Consider the following 24,779-nt stretch of genomic DNA (forward strand, 5'->3'; position numbering starts at 1 on the left):
GGTGATTTCCACCTCCAGTTTCCCATATGGAGCGGGTGAGGCAATTTTAGAAAAGGCCCCATGCCTTTGGAGAGACATGCCTGTAAGCTCAACAGATCTGACCCTGGCTGACCTCCCTGCACACTGCAAGTTCAACCTCAGGAATCAACTGGGGGGCTGGGGCTGCTGTAGGCGATGCTCTGTCTGGCCTAGTAAGAGACTGGCCTCTGCCTCCCAATCACATGGAGGAGTGGGAAGAAGGAAACAATTGTGGAGAGATCTGTCAAATGTCATCCCTCCCTGGGCTTTGTACCACAGATCTCCTCTCCCTGTGTCATCAGCCTCATTTCTCTGTGCCAGATGCAACCAGGCACATACCCAAGAGCAAGGAAAGAGCTAAGGGCTACTAATGGCTTGCTGGGCTTCCTACCTCTTGCTTGTCATTGCCCTACTACCACCCAGTCAGGAGGACAGGACAGAGAGAAGGGAGTTATCCTTCCCAACACTCCCCTCCTGATTTATCCAAGGCTCCTCTCTGCAATTTGGCAGTGGCGACAATGCCATTCAGTAATTACACTGAGATTGTCTTGAAATCCTCTAATGCTTTCTATGACGACTCTCAATTAACCTTCTCCCATTGATCTAAGTCAGCAGTTCCAATCTCATTTCTTGGGCAGAAACATGAAGTCACAAAAAGGTTAAGAAGGTATGCAAGGGTATATGGGAAGCCAGCAACACCTGGATTCTCTCCTCTCCAGCTAACCTGCTTATGTAAGATGTTTCTACTAGGTGGAGTCACCTGTCAAGACACTTACTCAATAAGTAACTACTGCATGCCTTTTCTATGTGAGGTACCACCTCTTGGATCCCTCCTCTTGAAGACTGTTGGGGTCTACCTCATGCCCACATATACTTTCCAAATCAGACACATTAGCCAACTACAGGAGAAGTTCTTCAATGCAGAATCTGCTAAAGGTTGCTTATAATTTTGCATCTCTAAAATTGCAGGTATGCATCCGTGCAGTCATTTAACCTGCTCTAAGCTGATTACTGAGCAGGAAGTACACATCTAGAGGCAGATTTGAGCAGCCAAGGACCAACACCCCAGAAGCCCCCCTGTTTGTGTTTCTGGTTCAAAGTTTCACCATACTAGACTAAGAAGAAAGGCTTTCAGATTTTCATAATATTATTCTTTTGGTATGATCTGTAGTAAACTCTCAACAAGAGAAAAGTTGGTGGAGAGGAAAGTGTGCTGAACTGGGAATAATTAGACCTCATTTCTGTACCTCATTGTCCCACCTGTTGCTGTGTGAACCTGGTTGGATCAGTTCATTCTTGAGATATGAGTCTCTCATCTGTAAATCACGCTGTTTGGCTTAAATGATCTTAAGATCCCTTATCATGCTAATCATTTGTGGACATAGACTCAGCCTCCCCCAGTCTCAGGCTTCTCTTCATGCCCCACCATTAAATACTTGAGAGAGCATTACGAATGGGGCCTGTACTTTAATAACACCATCTGTCTCCCCTTAGTTGTACACTGTAGTGATTTGGGATGACATGTGATGAAGAAGTTTGTGCCTAACAATGCCCGTGTGTCACTCACTATTGATTGTTGCCTTGACTCATGTGCCAGCCTATCCACATGTTACCACAGATGAACTCTTCATGCTTCTACCTAGTCATCTCCTTGACCTCTTTTAAAGTTGAGGTTTGCCAGAGCTTAGTGTCTGGAATTCTCTTTTCGTCTATATTCTTTCCCCTTATGATCTCACTTAGCTTTCTGGCTTTAAATATCTATATACCAACAACCCCAAATGTGGATCTCTGGCCCAGACATCTCCCCTCCACACACACAGAGACACATTCTAAATGCCTTACACATCCAACTGCCTACCCTCTATGTCTGATAGACATATCAAGTTCAATGTGTCCAAAATGAGCTCCTGGCCCCTCCTCCCCAAAACTCTGTCCCACCCATAGATTTCCATTACAGTTGATGTCAACTTTATCCTTCCAATTGTTCAGGTCAAAAAGTTTGGAGTCCTCCTAGAATCCTTTCTCTCTTACCCCATATTCAGTCTGGAAGCTCTGCCTTCAACATATAGCCTTGACCTACTTCTGTCATTTCCTCTGCTACCCTCTGGTCCAAGCCACCCTCATCACTGGCTTGGATTGTGACAACAGCTTCCTAAGTGGCCTCCCTGCTTCCACCTGTCAGGAGCACGAATGATTTTTGGAAACAAAGTGAGATCATCTTATTCCACGTTATTCTGCTCAAAAATCTGAAAAACACTCCTCATCCAACTCAGGTTAAAACCAAACTCCTCACAGAGGACTACAAGCTCATTAACTGAGGCCCCATCACCTCTCTGACCACACCTCCTCCTCCTACTTCCCGTCTGCTTCCTCCACTTGAGTCACACTTGCCTCTTTGATGTTCCTTGAATAAACAGGTAGATTCCACTCACACCACAGGGTATTTCGCCAGTCCTTCTGCCTGGAATGTTCTTTCCCTCAGACATCGTCATGGCAAACCTCCTTGCCTCCTTCAAGTCTCTGTTCAACTGTGCCCCTCTCAGTGAGGCCTACCCAGACCGCCCTGCTAAAATTGCAACTCTGTTCCCCAGGACTCCCAGTCGGGCTGCACACTCTGCAGTACTTTCTTCTTTTTTTCCATATTACTTCCTGTCTTCTAACATATTGTAAAATAAATCCGTGTGTTATGTTTATTGTCCATTATCTGATTTCCCTACTAGTACACGAGCTTCCTAAGGGTAGGAATCTTAGTTTCTTTATTTGCTGATGGATCCCAAAGTCCGAGAACAGTGCTGGATCCAGGCCAGGGCCTCACTACATATCTGTTGAATGAATGAAGTTAAAGAGCAATAGCCCTGTGCGCCCATTTTCAAGAACTCAGTAAGCAATTAAATGTGCCTTTATCCTGAAATATGCTCACACCCCACAATTAAAACCAACCCTTCAGGGTGTATAGCAGAATTTAATATTATTTGTCCTGCTTTCTGGAATTCATAAACCTAGAGATTGCAACTTTATCTTAAAGGAAACAAATAGAAGAATCTGAGGGAAAATGTACCGTGCCTCTCTGATAATGTGGGAAGCTCAAAACATACAAACACAAGTTTCTCATACCTTTGACTCCATTCATAACATGGACATTTAGAAACTCATGGGGTTATTAAAAGTTCAGCTTTCAGCAGCACCATCCGTCATTTTTCTGACATTTAAATTACACAAACCAAATCCACAACGTGGTAAGAACATTGCTACTTGGATTACAAAGCCCTGCCGTTTCCTCAACACTGCATTCTGGAGGATGTCTAGATTATCCCCCCACCTCTTTCTCACCGTTCATCTCCTATTTCCCAGCCAATCCCCAGACAATGGAATCCTTGGGTGGCTTCCATGAGGTTACTTCTACCCCTTAAAAAACCTACTCAGTGTCCGCTCCTCTGTGAATCCTCCCTGATGAAACCCAGAGAGATAATTTCTTCCTTCTGTATGCTTTCATAAGACTGTCTGTGCAAAAGTCTGCAGAAATAGCAAGTGGTAATGTGTTGTGTGTTTATGGGACTGTCTCTACCTGGGTGAAGCACTCAAGGACAGTGACCTTGGCTTAGTCATCTCACTACCCTGAGCCCACTAGTGCCTAGTAGAGAGTAAGTGCTCAACTGACACCTGTTGCATGAATGACCTTGTAGAATTAATCGTTGTATGAAAGTTTCACAACGAAGTAGCTTTTACCCAAACCAAATTTGGCATTTATAATGGTTCATGAAAAGATCCTAATCAGTGAGCTAGATCATAGAAATTATTAGTTTAGCTTCTAAAATTATGTTGTCAACAACACAGCAACAGAGAAATCAGGCCAGCAGAGTCAGATGAATATAGAAAAAAAAGGTATGATTCAGAATCTCAGAAGGTCAGTCCTTACACACCAAGCCCCTTTAGAGCTGTGAAGGATCCTGCAACAGACAGGGAATTGGAGTGCACATTCTGCAAAATGAAGAGATGCCTCAAGCCTGGTCAAGACCATAAGAAAGATGTCCTAGAACTGTGGAAATGGATCACATCATTGAGCATCTGCAAGGCCTTAGAGCTCCAGCATTGTGAGTGTTTGCAACAGGGTCATAAGAGCATTGCAAGCAAATGAGAAACTGATACAGAAGAGGTCAATTAATTGTCAGATATGCCTTCTGCAACATTTACTTAAAAGGAAGGCATTTTGGCTGCTCCCTAGGTTTGGAGCTCTGAGACACCGATCTCTTGAATACAGGCTTGATGCTTTGGGCCACTGGCTGCTCCCAAAAGGGGATGAAGAGAGAGAGATCAGTCAAACATTCTTACTTTGGTTTTGCCAGCTCCACTCTAGCTTAGCTGTGTGTGCTCCCTTATTCCTCAACTGGAGCTCTTAATACTTGCTGTTACTAAAATTATCATGGGTAGATACAGACACTCTGAATGTCCTGCCAAAGATCCCTCCTTTTCATCAAAAATTAACTCAAAAACCTTAGTCAAGAGTCCTTTTTAATATTTAGGACGATTCTCACTTCTTGATTGTAAAGAATTCTTGTCTTTTCAAATTAGCTCAGTACTTTTAATTGATCTCAAAACTCTAATGCCATAATTGTAGGTAGGTCTACACATTTATCTACAACCCACTAATTTTTAGACTTGTGTTTTGATTTAGTTACAGGTATTTATCTATAAGAATCTATCTGGGCTGTCACTTGCATTCCTGACAACCCTCAAGCTAATAGACTAAAATCTAAGTCTGCCTTAAAGAAAAGTTGCTTGAACAGTTTGGCTAATAACAATTGCATGCTCAATGAGAGAGTTGGTCCAGCTAAATTAATAATGTAGTTATGGCTTAAGATTTCTCATATCCGTTTTATACCAGATATACCATTCCAGAGAACAACCCTAATATCATATCTAACAGTATTATTATCAAATATGTTTCTCTTGTTAGCCATTCCTATATTCACCAGAGAGCACCTGGTAAAGATCAAGAAATTGATGACCTGATTTACAGATTCTGAACAAACCAAGTTTTTAGTGAAACAAACTGAGAACTAGAAGCTTCTCACAGACTTGAAACCAGAACAGAGCGGAAACGCAGGCCTATGAAATAAGAGAAGACCATCTTTCATCAGCTGGGAGAAAGACAACTGACAGAAGTTAGAGGAGTTGCTAGGATACCATACTGACCATTTAAAACCATAGAAGAGTGATTCTCAACCAGGAGCAATTTTGTTCTTCAAGAGACATTTGTCTATGTCTAGAGACATTTCTGGTTGTCAGCACTCGTGGGGTGCTACTGGTATCTGATGAGAGGGCAGAGATGCTGCTAAGCATCTACAATACACTGGATAGCCCCCAAAACAAAGAAGCACCCTGTCTAAAGTGTCAACAGTGCTGACCTTAAGAAAGTCACGCCATAAAGACATTGGGAAAATCCAGTTCAAGAAGCTAACACAAAACCATAACAATTAAAAACTGAAGCATTACTGAAGGGTAGAAGCAGCTTTACAGACTAGACAGTAAATATGCTCCAGATAACCAACCAGAAAAATGAGAAATAAATGTAAGGCATGGGTTAGATTTCCAAATGGATTTAGATCATGTCAAGGGTATGATCAGTCCAGAAAAGCCAGAAACCCAGGTGAGGAATTTCAAAGGATACATTAAAAAAATATCTCATTTACTCAAGGGTCACATTAGGGCCTCTAAGGGCCAAGGCTTCTCTGGATTCTGCCTAGGAGAATCCAGAACAGCAAGTTTCTACTGGTATTTAAAATTGCACAGATCTCAGAGTGTTGCCCACAAGTCCTAGCTCAACTTCACAGAGTGGGATGGTGTAACTTCAAATTAGAGAGGGCTGAAATGTGGAGTAAAACATTGGCTTGCATGCCTACCATTAGCCCAGCAACATTGTGCTAGCTGGAGGCCTCTAAGAACTAGAGATCAAGGCAAGACTAAATATGCAAGATATATATTAGGGGCAACATCTGTTAGAGAAAATGGGGAAGGAACTGGAATAGGCTGGGAGACCCAGCAGACTGCAGTGCCAGTCTCATCCCTAGTGAGAGTGAGCAGGAAGCAGGCGGGAGGGTTGGGTGGAAGCAGAGAACATAGTACAGTTCTAAGGAAGGTGTGACAAGACCCCTGGGGAGCCTCAAGTCAAAGCTGCCCATCAGAGGATACCATGTCTCCCAAGAACAGATCTGAACTAGTCCCTCTCCCTCGCTCAGCCATTGGCTGAAAGCAGCCTGTGAGAAACGTGGCCCCCAAGCCAACAGCGCAATAGACTTCAGGAAGCAGAAGCTAGGGTGCTTCGTTAGTCTTATTTCCTGCAGCCAAAGATCTGAGAGACACCTTCTCAGAGCTGCCATTAATGCTGAGACAACTCTTTAATCACCTGAGAAACTATAAAAACTATGCTCGGGGAAATGTTTCTATTTCCAATTTTTCCTATTTTTACTCATTTCTGTGTATCTCCATTAGTATGGTTTAATAATATCTCTTTTGAAAAATTCTAACCCTGCCTCAGATGGATTTTTCTTCAGGGTGAAGGGTACTATCCAAGCTAAATCAGGAAAGATGAGACCTAGTGTCTCTACGTTATGTTGTCCTTGGAGAAGATCTGGGACAGAGGGAGAAAAGGGTGAGAATTATGAAGATGCAGACTCATGAGAAGTTGGGATGGATGGCCCCTGTCTTTAGCTGGTTCTTCTTCCAAAGACTGCTCTGCATTTATTTTCCTTCAATGGTCCTTTTTGATAAACAAGAGAATATTCTTGATGCTGATCTGTCTTCACTAACATGTTACTCATTTTTACCACAAAGATAGTATTGTTGAAGGACATTGCAGCTGCTCCAAGATGGGGGCTGGCATAGCAACTGTATTGTATCAATATGCAGAGTGGTTTGTGGCCAAGGATATATCCCCATGCTAAGTCTCAGAGGGAAGTAGCCAGAGCTGAGCCATCAGCAGCATTTTGCCAAGATGATTTGACATTTCTGTCTTGATTCTAGTCCCAAGGATATGGCATGACTTAGTGCAGTGGTCTCCAAAGCAAGGCTTGCCCCAGGGATGCTCTGAGAGTTACAATGATGTGAAGGGAAAAAACTATTAGAATGCCTATTTTTATTTATTTTTATCTTCTCCTTCTTGTCACCATATACGTGTAGTGAGATATAGTCTCCATGAATAAATACATTGTGTGTACATGCTTTAGAAAAAGAGGTTTAGAGACCATTGGCAGTGCAGTGGGCCTTTTTTTTTAATAGTGAAAAGCAATGATGTAAAATAAGTGAAGGTGGAACTATTCTGGTGCATAAACAGGAGCTGAATCAGGGAGAGGGGACAGACTCCCACCTACTTCACTGCAACACAACCTATAGGGCTCCAGACAACACAAATAGAACATTACAGGAAGCAAGATCGGGGCTGTGGGAAGTGATCTGAGAGGCATCATCCTGGGGTAAGAAAGCTTATTAGAGCTGGGCAAACTCCCTTGTGAGGTCCAAACAGCTGTAGGACAGCTAGATGATAGAACTGGATAGGAGGAAGCATCCCAGGCAAGAGTAAGGTGTTTCCAAAGAAGGGAACTTGGGGATTGGAGGATTTCCCTAGCCAAACGGGGTAAGTGAATAACTACAGCAGCTTCTTAAAGGGACATCTGTGGCCATGAGTGTGTCCAGGGAGGAAACAATCAAGGGCGTCTGCCTGGCTGAGTATCAGCTACCAAACTAGCAAGAAAGACTAAAGAATTTTTAAATCCTCTCCCATTTCTGACATCCTGTGATTGGAAAATCACAAGGTCCAGGAAACAATGCTTTTGTCTAGCACTCCAAAGTGGAGTCCTATAGCAATCCTGCTTCTGATGTTATAGATAGACAACCTTCAAAAGAGAAAATATTTCCTTTTTCAGGGAGTGGGGGATCGACTTCCACCCACTTAACTGCAACCAAGGCTCTAACTGTAGGGCTCTAGACAAAATCATAAAAGGTGAACCAAGAGGAGAGGTGCTTAATTTACTGGTAAAAATGACTGACAAAGAGGAGGGGTAGAGAGTGATGTGTGCTAATAGATGAGTGACAAGCAGGGGCAGGTTGGAAGGCAGACAGTTTTTACACATACCAACATGCCCTGTGCTTACTCCTTGCAGTTTTGATGTTTCTGAGTTGCATGGCTTGCCCTCTGGTGCCTTGGGCAGGGGTCTGCCCACAGAGGTTTTTGCCCCAGTGAGTGACAGTCACTGAAAGCCTCTATCCACCACCAGAGTAGAGTTGAGGTGCTCTACTCTGATGCAGGAACATCCCCAGGGCTTAGACTTCCTTCTTCCTGGCGCATTATCAGCTCCCCTTGCTGGGAGGCTGCTTGTCCTGTGCCTGTCTCTGACCCGGCACCCTCTTGCCTGGTGGTCTGGTGCTTCACCTTTGTCCTTCCTTGTCTTTGGCTTTTGGTCATTCCTAGCTTCACTTTCTTCCTTTCCTTCCAGCTCTAAACTTTACTCTCTGGCTTCACATTGACTCTGTCACCCACCACCAATTGTTCAGTGCAATACAAAGAAGGAAACTTCAAAGAATTTTGAGAGAGTACTTAAGATATTTCTTATGTATCCATTTCTTTAAGCAAAATAAAGTCCCAAGTGAAAGATCTTCTGATGGCTAACCAAGCCCTAGAGCCAACATCTGGAGTCATAACAGAAGGACAAGTTAAAGAGCTTTCTCTTTACTCAAAAATCTATCACAGTCACTCTCTTCCCAGATGTCACCATCAAAAAACAGTAGAAAAAAATAATCATGAAGAATTGAAAATAAAGAGTAATAGAGAATGTAGGATGTATTTACCACGGAAAAGAAGCTATAACGTATCTTTGATTTCTCCTGTATCTTCTTGAACTCTCTCCCATTACTTCTGCTCTTCAACCAGAGTATAAAATCTGATTTTGCTACCAAAAAAAGTTCTTGCTCTCCCAAACACATATAGACTTCAATGGTGCCTCTGCAAGACTAACCTGGTGGAAATGTCAATGGTTTCTCTATACCTCTAACCTACAAAGAGATGTGCCTGCCAGACAAGTCTGACTTTCATGGTCTGCCTGGCTTATTGGCTTCTAAAGAAGTATCCACTATTTCTATGGAACTTGACCACATCAACACAGCTTCTGATGCATATGAGTGAGACCTGGGCTGAGAGCTGAGATCTGAATAGTTTAAAACCAAAGCTAGATAGTGCAGTCCTACATCTCTGAGTGTCTGCCCATCCAAAGCTAGACCAAGAGATATTTATGAATATCAAAATCTGATGAAAAACAAATGTTCTAGTTCCAAAGGGGAGCTAGAGCATGTTCCACTCCACCCCAGATGAGACAAAGACTCAGTATGTGATTAAGGTACAAGCAAGCTCTACTATATTCCAGAGACCTGGCTTGCAGTCAAGACCTGCAGGCTTTAGCTACTCAGAAGACAGCCCAGTGACATAGACAAAAAGACTCGTACCAGGTGCAGAGTGCTTGGGGGATTTTTGGTCTCAAGGGCCCTTTTCAGAACTGTGGGTCAGCTTACCATCTCCACCTAGAGTGGGTCTCAAAAAGAGGCTACCAAGAAGCTGAGCATGTTGGATTAGGGCAGGGTACAAGACAGATGTGTGACTCCGGAAATTGCCCTCTTTCTACCACCCAAGCACACCAGTGAATCAATGGATCTCATTCTGAATTCAGTCCAGCATAGGCTGCATGGGTTTGTGGGGACCTGAGATGCTGTATAGTTTCCCTGTGGGCCTAGGCAAAGAGAAATCTAATTTCTAATGACTCACTAATCAGCCCATATGGAGAGGAATTAGTCCTCTCTTCAGTTGAGTTCAGCAGAGCTAAAGAGGACCCCTCTTTCCACAGGAGTTCCCTCCATTTACACAGTACTCCCTGAAATCCTGCTTTTAGTAGTGACAGCAAGCTTAGGAGGCAGGCATCATCAGCCCAGACCTGGCACTCATAGAGCTGGAGAGCACTTTTTGCCTGAGGAAGCTCCATACTGGAGCTCTTCTCGACCCCATCTGGGTTTCTTTCATCTCAACCCAAAAAGCAGAGCTCACGTTCTTGGCAGAGCCAGAGTAGCTCAGCTGGGGAAACATAAACCACTTACCAGTACTCTCCATGGAAAAAGGAGAAGCCAACCAAGTACTGCTTCAAGCCTGGGCAAGCAAACGCAGGAGTTCCCTGAAATGGGCCTCCTACTCCAAAACAAATGCCTCGAGCACTATGGTATATGCTCCACTGCTAATTATAACCATGACAGTCAGAGCAAGAGAGAAAATCAAGAGTAAGGAGGATGACACAGGAAAAGAGAGAAATACCCAGATGGAAGTGGCGAACCCGACTGATGCACTAAGACCTGACAACCAGGAGCTACAGAGCACTTCAGAGAGGGCACATCTATCTATCGTACATCTCTTATGACCTTAAAGCCACCCTGCGAGATACACAAAGCAGTTCAGTTTTCCTGTTTTATAAAGAGGATTAAGAGTCCTGGAGAGGTTGAACTACTTGCCCAAGGCCATTCAGTCCTTAAGTGCAGAGGCAAAGCCAAAGGCTGTGTCTTCGGCTTATTAGGTCAGTGCTGCCTCATTCTCCCACAGGTGGTGGCAGAAGGACTAATTGTCTACTTTAAAAATAAATAATTTAAGTGGAAGAAGGAAAGAAACAGTTGTCTGGGTCATAATAACGAAGTGGTCCAATCTTTGTGGGCATTGTGGTGGCCAAACTGGTGGCAGTTGTAAGGCAGTGCCCTTTTACTCCCAAGACTTTGCCCCAAAGAAAAGGAGGATAGGGCCCATCAGGAAAAATGTAGAATCCTGAGAGTGGTTTCCATCATCTCTTTCCATCTGGGCCTCACCCAAAGAGGCATCCACCCCAACGCCAAGTAAGACTGGGCACTCTCTTCTAAATGGGATAAAGCCAAGGGACTCCCAAGGAAACTCCAGCTTCTCTTGGAGTCTGTAGGCTGATGGGCTATTTCCATCTGCCACATTCTCTCTTCCAACATTCTCCTCTCCTTGAGGAATATGGGAAATCCCTTGGCACTGGGCTGTTCAGAAGAACCAGGTTGGCTTGTTCAGAGAAGTCAAAGGCTTCCTTAGGCTTGTCTTCCTAAAAAAAAACAAATGCCCCTAGGTGCTTAGCCCCACCACTGTCATGTTTCAGCAATCCTACCATCTTGTATCCATCATTGCATTCGCCCTTGATCATATGTGGCATGTTTTTGAATCTAAATCTTGCTTTCCATTCGGCAGTTAGCTACAGCTCTTTTGAACCTGTTGTTTTGATTATTCCCATGCCCATGTTAATTGTGAAGACAGTGCAATGCTGTAGGAGTGGGGAAGGAAAACGCCCCGGCTCTTTTGGCTCTTTCATTCACTAGCATATAGGATAGTTATGATGTACATGGATGTGCATTGTACACTGTAAGTCACCATTTAAATATTAATATAGAGACTAAGGCATTCTCAGTGTGAATTTTCTTTAGCTTAGTGCAGAGCCAAGCCCTAATACATAAGTTAAAAACAGCAGAATAGTGAGGATAAAGGAAAGTGTCTTTCACAGTGTGTAGACCAAACAAGTCAGGCCAACACACACGTGGAATTTGAGATTGTACCACCCTGAGCAAATCCTTCTGCATATCAAGAAGTAATTGATTTTGAGATGTCTCCTAGTTCACTCACAAAGGTCATTCATATTATGAGAAAGTCTCTGAAAAGGACAAGGCTTTCCATTTATTTCTTGATCCCGCATCTTAATCCTTGGGTAAAAGATACTGTGGAGTTGCCCTGTGCTATGACGCTCTTTTTGCACTAAGATGAAAGACGTTCAGGGAAATGGAGCAGTGGCCAAGGTTGCAAGTCCATTTTCCAATAGGGTACCAGACTGGGAGGTAAAGGTCAGCTCAGCCCTTTACTATCAAGCTGAAATGACACCAGGCAGGCTATGAACACAGGTTACTGAAAACTCTATGTTCAAAAGTTGGTTCAGTTACTGACTATGTGACTTTGGATAAGATACCTAGACTCCCTTTGCCTCCTTGTCCTCATCTGTAAAATAAAAGGAATGGATTAGACAATCTCCAAGGTCCCTTTCAGTGGTAGGGACCTTTATGTTTCTAAGTTAATTGATGTAATTTGTCCAGATGGTTGATCTCGGAGGAGGTGGTCATGCATGCTTTCCTATCATCACAAATTGTGAAATGGTTGCATCTTGGTGCCCACACATCACTCTAGAGTCCAATCAAAACTTCTCTAAAATGCTGGTTTCTTCCAGGAGGAAAGAATCATGGGCAGGATCTAGCAGATAAGACAACTAGAGCTCTTTGCAATCCTTTTGATGGAATGGGAAGTTGAATGATGCAATTTTAAGCTCCTACATTAGACACTGAGAGAATATCAAAGATTTCCAAAAATGACCTATTCCTTGTTCCTGGGCAAGATTACACCTAAACCAAAAAAGATGGCTTGCAAGCAGGAATTTGAAGACAGATACTCTTCTCAATGCTCCCAAAGTGATATCAATGCTAATTGAGTGTTTACTTTTAGATTTAGATTCTTCAGACATATTTGGTGCACCTGTGACATTCCTGTAGCAGCTCTCAAGTCATCTGTGTCTCCGATCCAACCCCCACTAGCTGCTTACATCTGAACTACTGAGCTACTGCCATTTCCCATTTGAACCACTGCAGTGGCCTCTTCACTGCCCTATTCCTTCCATGGTTGCTCACCTCTAATCCACCCTACAAAATGCAGCAAGAACCAGATTCAAAAATGTAACTCACGATCCTCACCTCCACCACATAAATCACATCCATGATGCTCCGTTGCTTCTAGAATAAAGACAAAGTATTAACATGATCTTCAAGGGCTGTTTGCATCTTCTGACCCCTTCCCAGGCCTCTGCCCCATCTTGTACTACACTCCCTTCCTCTACACTCCAGCCAAATAGGAGAATTCCCTCTGACCCTTTCCAGTAGGGGGCCTCTCCATGTTCTGTTCACTCTGCCTCTTCCCCTTGCCTTCGCCCTTGGATTTGGACAATTTTCACTCTTCATCCTTCAGATCTCAGCTCAATTGTTGCTTTCACAAGAGAGGCTTCTGTAGCCTCCCTGGCAAGATCAAGCCCTCCTTATAGGCAATCATAGCAGCACACACCTCTGCTTCCAGTCTTATCTCAGTTGTGATTTCACAACCATATGGGTATTTATTTGAGGCATGTCTGTCTCTTCCACTAGACTGTAAATATCATGAGAGCAGGGTCCATAAAGATTTTTGGTCAGATATTACATTCCTGGTGGCCAGCATAGTGCTTGTCACATAGTAATCACTCAATAAATAACATGCCAAATAAATGAACATGCCTGGTACTTAGAGCACTCAGAGGTGAATAAGGCGAGATCCCTGCTGTGCAGAATCCCACATCTACGAAACAGCAACTCTGAAATAGTGCACACTATGAAAAATGACCAGGTACCAGAAAGGAGAAAGCTCTTTTTCTAATTCTTATGATTTTCTGAGCCCCTTTTCACCTTTTCCATATGAACATCAGCACATTTAAGTATCAAGTGCTCAAGCATCACTTACTCCTATGCTATTAGCATTTTCTTATTCCTAACCCAACCTTTCACTTCTTGTGAACAACACAAGTCCTCCTTGTATTGATACAGTGTGTACTTGTTGGCACTATGAGCATGACTCTAAATTTCAAATAATTGGGGCCACTTCAACAGATATCCTGATTAAATCTGCTGAGTAATTTGGGTTTGTATTAAGCCAATAGCCCACATCAGGGCCCACATCTGTGTTTACGGAATGACTCTCACTCTCAGGCGTGTTTGTCGCAACATGAGACGTGAGATCCAAAAGCACATGGCTCCAGCTCTGAGCTGCTTCATGTGTGTTTGGTTGGTAGCTCGGAGCTGCTGTTTATTGACAAGCATGAACACTCGAATGAGTAATTATTATAAGCATTCTTTGCACATTTCCATCTCCCAGTAGCAAAGCACATCCCCAAGCCTCTCTGTCCTCACTCTGCAGATGGGGAAGCTGATGGGCAGACTGAAAGCAAGGGTCCCAGATGCCTCCGAGGATTCAATGGGATGGAACAGAATGATAGAATAGCTAAGCTGACACTTACTATTTGTGCGACGTCGGCTGGTTACCCATTCATTTGTCCATTTATCCATTCCCTCACTCATTAATTTAACAAATACTTCTTGAGCACTTGATCTATATCTGTCACTGCGCTAGGCGCTAAGGATGTGTTGGAAAACAAAATGGATGTGCTCTCTACCTTTACGGACCACAGTCTAGGGAGGAAAGAGAGACATAAAACAAAGAATTACTTTAAAATATATGGACTCACAGTGTTAGAAAAGAGAAATCTGGTATCATGGACTTGCATAATTAGGAAGGAGACCTAATCCACTTCAGAACATGAAGAATGAGCTCCTGGGAAAGCAAAACTTAAGCTGAGCCCTGAAGGATGGAGAGGATGTTTAGCCAGAAACATGATAAGAGGATCAGAATTTTCCAAGCTCAGGTAATGTCGCAGGTGAAATCCTTGAGTAACTGAGAAAGTCCAAAGTGACCACAGCCAAGAGCTGGGAGGAGAGGTGAGAGATGAGGATAAATGGAGCAGGGGCCAGGTCACAACCTGTGGACCACGTTGAGTACTTTGGACTCTATTCTAAAGATAAATAGGAGTCTCCACAGGGTTTTAAGTAAAGAAAAGATAAAATCAGAATGGGGCAGCATCTGCCCTGTCTATCTGAAAATCTCTTGGTAAATTATAAAGCACAAACCATCATTATTCTTAGTATAACCACTAAATAAATTCCCAAGTGGTAAAACAGCGTTTGTAGATTCCCTAGGAATAAAGGTTCAGGAAGAACCACTCAGGCCATTTCAGAGACTCTGTTCCTTGAAATGCCAAATATGCTGGTTTTCTCCAAGTTGGATTTCAGAGTGCCATCTGACTGTCACTTATCATTTCCCATGAGCACACAAGCAGCCATTCCAATCAATGGCCTGTGTCCTAATGCATCGATTCATCTTGGCCTTTCCGGGGGTCTCCCAGCATAGCATCTCTGCTCATTAAAGGGAATGTGCCTGCATCACAATGGTAATGCTTTGCACTTACCCAGCACACTGCCCAGGGTTGTCTAAAGCATTTTGCAAACATTTAATTAAGTTAGTCTAGTGACTGCAGGGGAGTCCCCAGCCTCTCAGAACCAAGGAGTCTTGTCAGGAGGGAAGTGACAGAAAAAAAGTGCAAGGCCTGCCTCCAGCACTGACTCTGGGGCACAGGGGCAAGTGGGAGGATGTGTGTGGGGTCTCTGCATGGCTGGGGGAAGCACTCACATGCATGGCCACGGCTGTACATGGCAGAGGCAGCAGGTAGGCCTCTGCTGTAGGTGCCCACAGTGGGAGCACCAGGCTCGGAGGCTACAGCAGGGAGCTCTGGAAGGGCAGAGATAGAAGTCAAGAGGAAGTGCCTTGCTTTCCTTGAGAAGTTGTGGATGTTAACTTAAAGGTAGGTAAACTCTGACTAGGAAGCATGTGTGTGTATGTACGTGTGTGTGTGTGTGTTGACATGAGTGGGGAACTTGAAGAGAGGAGGGAATGCATGTTTACACACTTACAGGAAGGTAACAATAAATACATTTGTCTTCAAGTTTATCTCTGATTATAGGATTTATTTCTGATCCATTCTCAGAATTCTTCAAACCTGCCCATTCTCAGTTACCTTCAATCCCGCCCCAAGCCTTACAAATACCACTGTCTTGGGGTATAGAGTTGAGTGGTATAAAAATCTAGCAAAGGGAACTATGTCTCTGTATATACAGACTGTACATAACAGACTGTGTCACCACCTCCCCACCCTTCAGGCCAAGGCGGAGACAACTGAGGCCTCACACGTTAGCCAGCAAAGTCCAAATCTTCGTCTCCCATCAGTAGCATACAAAGGCTAGAGGGACAACTGTCCGCGGGGCCTGGAGCTCGGTGTCTGCAGTAAGATCAGAAGGAATGGGAAAGCAGAGCAGAGTCGTCCCAAGCTGATGCAGGCCTTTCTCCTTCCTCCAGGTGCCTGCCTGGCCCCCTGTGTCTGGAAGGTGCCACTTAGCATCCAGAGCTGCTAACATCCACCACTGCTGACAGCCTGGCTTGTCAGCAGCCATGGGCCATCTGTGGGCTGACACTTGAGTTCACTGACAGGAATAGCTAGGCCTTGCTTTCCCTCTCTCCTTTCTCCCCAGCCCCAAGCAGCTGCGGGCGTCTGGCAGCCATCCATGGGCTCCAGTCCAATGAGCCAGGGACAGGAAAGTCATAGCCCATAGGCCAAAGGTTACAAGGCTCCTAGAGTACCAATTGTCCAAGGCTGATGCACAAGTCCACGTACATAGGACCCCATCAAAACTATTGCAAAGCAATGTTTTGGGAGACCAAAGGGGCCTTGTCTGCTGCCCTAGTTTTGTTTTGTTTCTTTTTTTTTGGTGAGGAAGACTGGCTCTGAGCTAACATCTGTTGCCAATCTTCATCTTTTTGCTTGAGGAAGATTGTGCCTGAGCTAACATCTGTGCCAATCATCCTCTATTTGGTATGTCAGATGCCACCACAACATGGCTTGACAAGCAGTGTGTAGGTCTGCCCCCAGGATCCAAACCAGTGAATCCCAGGCGGCTTAAGAGGAGCACCTGAACTTAACCACTATACCACTGAGCTGGCCCCAGCAACTCTAGTTTTTCACACAGAGAAACCAAGGCTCAGGAAGCTCAAAGTCAGCATGAATATCTCATTGAAAGTTCAAAAGAAGGAAAATGCTGAACAATTTCCTATTTTACTGGATCTATGTTTCTTGAAGTAGGAAAATATCTTAATGCATTTTTTGTTTAATAAGATCTTGCATAAACTCCTGTTGAGTAAATAAAAAGGGGGATTGTGTTTGGCTAGTTTTTGTCACTGTGACAAAGACCTATATGAGTTGACATGGCCCTGCCTTGTCTTCCTGCTCCTCCAACAATACGGAATGTCCTCTCCCATCCTATGTACACCAGTCTTCTCTTTCTGCCCCATTGCTAGGAGACCAGGTGAGTTTTTTAACTTTGTTAACCTTTTTAACCTTGTTAACATCTAAGCCACATTTTTGGCTCTCTGTCCATCGCTGAAACCCATTCTACATATTGGTAGACTGAGACTCAGCGAATACCTCAAGCCAACCAAACAAACCCCAAAGAGCTCCTAATCAGAGCCTCAGTTGTCTGTTCACAGTACCCTGAGAGGCTGGGCTGGCATCCCATCTTATGGTAAGTGCACTCTGCCCCATGAAGTCTGGCACAGGTTTGAGTCAGTGACCATTAGGTGTAGTCCCAGTGGCTGATGTGAGAGGCAGGCCCAGAGCTGCTAAATATCAAACCCAGGCAAGCGCCCGCTGTTTAGGAATCTCCTGTCATTTTCCAGGCTGCAGGATGTGGAAGAGGGTGCTGAGCATGAGAGAAAGCACAGAGGCAGACAGGACTAAAGCAACATGTGAGAACCTCAAGCCATTCAGGATCTCTGCTTAGTCTCAAGTTGAGCAACGCTGCTCAGCTCCAGGCTGTGGAAAAAGCAGTCTTTACGAGGCAGCCAACACCTGTCTCCTCCTCAGAGCCTGCTAGCGCCACTGGGCCAGTGCTGAGTTCTGACAGGATGTGGTCTGACCTTATTAATATGTCTATCAATCGGCCACAGGATAGCTGGCAGGAGGAGGGCACAAATCTACGACTGGCAAAGTGATGATGAGTTCGTGATCCTAAACAGAGTTTCAGTCCTTGTTCATATCTCTTTTATGGTGGGGCTGGGGATAGGATTTTACCAATGGCAAATGATTCTCCTATCTGATACCTCATGCAAATGAGGCAATCTTAGCAGGGTCCTCAACACTGCTGGTGAGGGGGCCAGGGGTGGGGAAAAAGAATTCATGGAAACCTGGCTGTGGAGCCCTCCCCCAGGTCTCCCTCCAAAGCCAAGCATCCCAGCCCAAAGAACCCAGGCCACAGCAGGTTCCTGAAAGAAGCTGTAGGAAGGTGTGTGCTGGGGAAGGAAGAATCCTGCACCTCACGGGATTGTCTGTCCAAGCCCAAGCCTTCCGACCCGAAAGGGGCAAAGCCAGAGCAAGAAATGGGAGACTTGGCTATGGCCATGAATCCAAGCTCACAGATCTGTGCATAGGCATAGCTCAGGCCAGTCCAGGCAGATGAGGACACTTCACGGCTACCTTCCCTGCTCAGAGTCACCGCACAGAAGGGGCCACAAGCAGGATGGGCTGAGGAGAAGTGGACAAGCAGGAGGGGATGATCTAAACTTGAGAAAAGAAGCCCTTTAGGTTGGAGACCCATCCTCCATCAGAAGCAGACCTCCTGGCTGGTGTGGGGCTGCCCTGTGCTTTGGGAAGTGAGCCTAGGCCACTAAAGATAGCAACACCCCCTGATGAGGCACCCCCTCTCCCATGCAACCACCAGCCTGTGGTTTCGCAGAGCTAAAGGAAAAAAAGGCAGGCAGAAGACAGGTTTCCACTCGAATGCTGCAGAGCAGACAGGATTTGAAAGTACAAAGTGAGCTCGGAGCACATCAGAAAGACCTGGGATGCTGGTTAAAAATGCAGACATCTGGGCCTGCCCGTGGTGCAGCGGTTAAGTTCGCATGTTCCACTTTTGCTGCACGGGCTTCACCCGTTTCCATCCCAGGTGCGGACCTACACACAGCTCGGCAAGCCATGCTGTGGCTGGCGCCCCACATATAAAGTAGAGGAGGATGGGCACAGATGTCAGCTCAGGGCCAGTCTTCCTCAAATAAAAAAAAAAGCATATGTCTGAGGTGGGGGGAGGGATTTTGCATTTTAATCTGCGCCTCCTACCCCCTGATTCTGATGCAAATGTCCCGGCAGCCTTTTCTTCTGCTTCTCCTGTTTGCTAGGCCATCTTCCTTATCTTCCTACAATGCCCCCAGACCCAAAGTCAAAAACTCTCTCTGCATAGACCCATCTCTACTCCTGCCTTTCTTGGTGCCCAGGGTCTCCGGACCATCTTAAGTCTGGTGTGACAATTAAATTGCGAACCAAGGCCCTCTTTCTGTCTTGGGTGAGGGCTTATTATAATTTCCACTTGTTACTGTCTTTCCCATCCCAGAGATTCTGCCTAGAAAAGCAATTTACAACCATCGGTCTCCCCTTGGAAGGCACCAGGCAACAACAACATTAGCCTTAAAATTATTCTGGTTTGGAAACGTGTTTTACCAAGAAAAAGAAAGCTGCAGAATGAAATAGCATCAAGGCCTAACCAGGTCAGGGTTTCATTATTACATTAGCCTCTGTCCTTAGACGCAGGAAAAGTAAATGGCTAACGAGCCGGTATTAACCCAATGGGAGAAAAAGCATCATTTGAAACAAAGAAAAAAATGTCAAAAAATGTAATAAAGGAAGTAAAAGAAGTGAGGAAGGGGAAGCCACGTGGGGAAGCCACAGCAGATGATCAGAACTTTGGATGCAGCCCGGCTCCTCTCCCACGGGACCCTTCACGAGTCAGGCTCTCCTCCACAGAAACCTGCCACGCCAAACTTCCCCTCCCGCCCAGAGCTCCAGCAGGCCAGGCCGGGTTCCTGGCACAATTTGAATAAAGAGCAGCCCTGGAGCAAGAGTGGCTCTAGGCTCCCGCGGTGCCCTGCCTTCCCTCGTCACCCAGCAGGCTGCACTCTGGCCAGGGCCGGAGGACCCCCAGGCTGGACCCCCAGGCTGAGGCCATTGCCCGAGGCACAGCTTGCCTTGGGGCTGGATGCTTCCCCCACAAGAAGTCAGCTCCCCAGCAGGGGAGCGCAGCTGTGTTTTGGGGAGCCCTCAGGCCTCTAGAGGGAGATGCACCCTGATTCTTCACTTCCTTCAGAGTGCACTGCAATGCAGCTTCCGCCGACTGGGGCTGGCTACCCGCCCCTTTCCAAGTGTGGTGTTCTGATTCCCCCCTTGACCAGAGCAAGCATGCACCAGGATGCCTTGGGGCGGGCGTCCTGACCTCTGCTCTTCTGCCCACTGGTCTTCCAGCAGAGTGGGAGGGGAGACTGGGTGCTGGGGGCCCAGGAGCTGTCACGCAGTGTGCACATGCACACACAGGAAGTTTGTCTCCTTCCACCATGGACCCAAAGCACCCACCTGCCTCGCTCTATCCGGCTGGAGCTGGCACTGAGCGACTCCTGCCTGCCGGCCTCCCCTGCTGAGCCCTGTCAGGCTGCAAGCCCCTCCCCGGCTTGAACCTGGAAGAACAACAGCACCCCCACTCTCAACTTCTCAGCCTAAAGCAGACGCACAGCCGGGCACATGGCTATGCAGAGCACATCTCTGCTGGAACGAGTATAATTTGTAAAAAGCATTACAAAACATCACACAATGTATTTCTTCCCTTGTTAAATCCGATCTCTCTTCTTCTTTCTCCCCAATCAACTTTAATTTTTCTGATTTCACTTTGGTGGCTTAGAAATACTTAGAGATTTATGTTCTTAAAAACTAAGACTAAAACCAAGTGATTCTGAACACAAAAACGTAAACTTGTGTGTTTTCCCTGTATCAGGATATGTAAGATTTAAGAATCTTAGTATTTATGCCTGTGTATACGTAAACAGGATTCTAAAATCCAAGGTACTGTTTAACCAAATGCATATATCTCAATTTGAGAAAAAAAGGAAAATCCTGACTGGGCTAGGACTTCGTGTGGAAACTGCACAGACCCTTTGGTGCAGCTAAAACCTCAGCAAGCTCACCCTAGTCCCTTCAGCATCGTTTAAAGGGTGCCAGGAGGCATTCAGTTGTCTGCTTGTGAATGACATGCATTTCAACTATCAAATCCAATAAAATGTCTTGGGTTTTGCGACCCTTTCACTCTGTTTACTCTGGCAGGATTGCAGCATCTCACCTGTGTTGCTGCAGGTTTGTTTCCCAGACAAGAAACTGCTGTGAGAGGTAGGACCACACTTCAATCATCAGATAGGAGGGAAGGTGCTGCGGAGACTGAGGAAATCCAGATTCAGACTGCCCCTGTGTGAACCTCCACATTCTGTCAAGGGAAATTCACATTTCCGGCTGAGGACTAGGAGGCAGAAACTGGGAGGATTCTGAATTTCAAAGGCATACTCTGCCCATTTGGTGGAAGGATAAAGAAAGGATGAGAGATGGCAGAAGGACCGTGTAAAGACAAGAAAAGCAGGAGCAAAGGAGAAGGGACTGGGAGGGGAAGGAGCTCCAGAAAGAGTCGGGGAGAGAGGGTTCTGAGGGAAGGGAGGGGGAGAGTAGAGGGAGAGTAGGGAGAGCGAGAAAGGAAAAGGGAAGGCAGACAGAAAAAGATAGAGACGTGGGGACGTGCAGGGATAGAGGCTGACTCAGAGACAGACCATGACTGAGAGAAATAAGGATGCCCCCAATCTATCCTGTAGGTCCCAACAGAAGCGGCCAGAAAGACTTAGGACCGGGAGTTGAAACCCCTCTTCTCCTACCCCTGGGACCACAACCGGTTAATGCCAGCGGGTTCATGTCACAAAACGGCAGTGCCTCAGCGCGGTGCAGCTCTCGAACCCAGCTCACCCATTGCATTGCCGGGAACAGAGCAAACCCGTGCTACAAACCTCTGCGTGCGTGTGAGGGAACGAGCGGATGTGTGTGCGTGCACACAGCAAGCCTACCTCTTTCCCTCACACGCATCTCACACTCCCTCTCTTTCCTCTGGGCTCTCCTTCTTCCCTCTTCCTCTTCTGCTATAACATCTCAAAATTGCCCCAGGAATCGACAAACCGCTTCTCCAGTACCTGGGATGAAGAGCAGGGCGGTTGTCGCGGAGAAGAAGATCCAGCAGGCGGGGTGGTACATCTTGAGGCTGCGGTGTCTCGGCGGCCGGGCTTGCTACTGCTTCTGCTGCTGCTACCGTTGCTGCCTTCCTCTGTGCTGAATTCTGAGCAGGTTTAAATCCAATGTTTGCAAAGGGAGGGAGAGAGCAGAAGAGAGAGGGAGCGAGAGAGAGCCCGCGAGAGATGGGAGCAGGCAGGCAGCGTCTCTGATTTTTTTCTTGCACATACGCACAACTGCTAAGAATCAGCAGCCCCAATCTGTATGGCGCTCAGAGCAGACCTCCTCCAAGGCACGCATTGGCCACTCTCCTGAGCGACACCTGGAGACCTTACTATTTGGGAGGCTTGACTCCAAGGGGAGTTGAAGCTTGTCCCTTACTCACCCCTCGCCCGGAGCACAGCAGTGTGCCCTGGGATGGGGTAAGTATGCCGGTGTGGCTTCCGCGAGCGCACAGGAGCGTGGGGCAGCGGGGAGGGGCTGTGACTGTCTCATGGGGCAGGGCTCAGGACGCAGCAGGAAAAGAAACGTGACCGAAGCCCAGGCCACTTCCTTGTCGTTGTGCCTTCTTCCTGGTCGCCAGGCAGGGGGCAGCAGGAGGATACCCACAGAGCCCACCCAGACGGGTAAATCTTCCCCCGCTGCCCGCTTCTGCTATTAGGAGCACTTGGACGCAATTCCGCTTTCCCAGCAGGAAGATGGGTGCGTTAGGGTTTTTTCCTCTAAGAATGCAAAGAGAACTGTCAGTTCCCCACCGTTAGAGCATTCTGAAACTCTACCAAGACAAGATGCTCTAGAAGCCCCCACGATTGCTGCGATTCCAGCAAAGGCAGGGACACCTCAGATCCGACCTCGAGGAGGCGGAAGCGTGCTGAAGTGGTGCGGGCTTGGAGATGAGAAGGCCGCTGGGGTGCCTGCGGCGCCTGCCGCCCGTCGTTTTTGCTTTTCCTTTGCACAAATCTGTGCCTTCTTCTGAAATAGCAGTTTGTATGGACAGTCCTTCTTGGTGTGACGTACTCAGAATTACCCGTGCCCTGCCGCCTGCTCCGTCAAGGCCTGCAGCCCTCCCAAGAGCGTGCTTCGGGGCGGCGCGCCGGGTGCTGAGGAAGTGCCGCTGCTGCAGCACCCGCCGAACTTTGGGCATCTGGGAGGACGACGGCACTAGGTTCTAGACAAGGGACTGCACCGATATACTGAAAAACTATTTCTGTCCCAGGGTGCCCTCCGAAGACCCCGCAGTGGCTTGGATTTCTTCCCAGCTCAGTGTGTGCACGGCTCCAGGTCTGCAAGTGACGACCCGGCGCAAGAGCGTTCTTCCCTCGTCTGTAGCTGCTGTCGCTCATGTTTTCACAAGTACTTACTACGGGACAGATATTCATGTGTATTATTTTAGTTAATCTTCGTCTTAGTCCTGCCCAATGGGCATTATTACCCCAGCAATTTAACGAGCTGAAATTGAAGTTCAGAGAAGTTCAGCAACTTGCTAAAGGCCACACCGCTAATGAGAGTCAAATCCGGGTCTGTCCTACAGCAAAATCCACACAGCTTTGATTAAGCAGCTATGCCTACAACCAACGGCCACGAGTTATCTTGGCCTGACAGAGACCCTCCCATTCTACAAAATTAAGTCTATTTGCTTTTAAAGAAGTAAAACAATTATTCTTCCCCTTACAAACAAGTCCAAAAGCTTTACAAGTCACGTAGAAAGCATATAATGACAGTCATCACCTGACACCCGTGAAACACCTACTTAACATGAAGTCCTTTTCTAAAGGCTGGAAATAAGAAGCATGTCATTTGTTCCCCTCTTAAAATGCCATAGGATATATTTGAAGAGACCAGCCAAAATTAAAATATTTTTGACATACACATGCTAAGTATTAAAGTCAAATTCTAGAGTCAATAGTTGCACACATGCCATTCACGAGCCAATTGGTCTGGGACCGCTTTGAGCAATGCAGGTCCCCTAGGGAAGTTCCTAAGAATCATCACTGTGGCTGAGTCTGCTGAGGACAGGACTGGCTTGAGATGGGTGGAGAGGCCACCGTATCCGACCGGTGTTCCGAGAAGGGAAAACCGCAGACACAGACAGAGCCCCCAGGGAGAACCGGAGAGGACTTGGAGAGCAGACTAAGGGCAGAGGGACAAAGGCCTTGAATGCAAGACTACTGATATTTAGAAACTACCTATTGTTGCTGGAAAAAGCTTATTTTCTTTTTGAGGAGGGGAGTGCAAAGAGTAAGCAGGAGTTAACCTATGGAAATTAATCTGGGTAAAGTGCACAGGATGGAGTGGAGCATGGGTACTTGTTAGCAGGCCTTGCCCGGATTTGATAGATTCTGCAACTAGGTGGTAGCAGTGGAAGAGGAAAAGCAGGGGCTGGGTGTGAAGCAGAGAATTGTAGGGCTTGGTGACTGATGGCTTGATGCAAATAACAGATGTCATTTCTTTACCCTCCGTGAACCAAGGTTTTTAAAAATATCCTCACATTTAATCTCTAGCCTTGTCTCCTAAGAATATGTAATTATACCTTTTGGAGAGATGAGGAAACTGAAATTCAGAGAGGTTAGGTAATTTATGCAAGGTCACACAGCTAGTCAGTGACACCTCCAAAATTGAATCACAGGTTTTTCTGTTTCAAAAATGAATGCTTCCCTAAAAAGAAATGACAATATTGAGCACTCTCATTTTATTGATCACCATGTGCCAGGTCCTCTGCTATTGGCCTGGGATATGCATCTATTCCATCATCTTATCCTGGGATGTCCTCTGTTATATCCCTGTTTATCTGCTCCACAAGCCACTGAAGTGGGCATTATTACCCACATACACTCAGTTTAAATGACTTCTCCAAAGCCTCCAGCTGCTCAGGCC

The 24,779-nt window shown here is 46.1% G+C and overlaps 1 protein-coding gene across 7 annotated transcripts in view; it reads right to left on the minus strand.

The window, feature by feature from the left end:
- The window catches only part of OPCML (opioid binding protein/cell adhesion molecule like), a 1,020,156-nt gene extending 997,113 nt beyond the window's left edge, over positions 1-23,043 (minus strand). For 2 of the 7 annotated variants that reach the window (XM_070623491.1, XM_070623489.1), the window contains exon 1: positions 21,869-22,447. In XM_070623491.1, the coding sequence (XP_070479592.1) occupies positions 21,869-21,929 (61 nt within the window). In that variant the 5' untranslated portion in view covers positions 21,930-22,447. Of the gene's footprint in view, positions 1-21,868 lie in introns of all 7 variants that reach the window. The other 5 variants (XM_070623493.1, XM_070623492.1, XM_070623490.1 and 2 more) reach the window with 4 other exon arrangements.
- Positions 23,044-24,779: the final 1,736 nt, after the last annotated feature.

This window comes from Equus przewalskii, chromosome 6, assembly GCF_037783145.1.
Source record: "Equus przewalskii isolate Varuska chromosome 6, EquPr2, whole genome shotgun sequence".
Classification (NCBI taxonomy): Eukaryota; Metazoa; Chordata; class Mammalia; order Perissodactyla; family Equidae; genus Equus; species Equus przewalskii.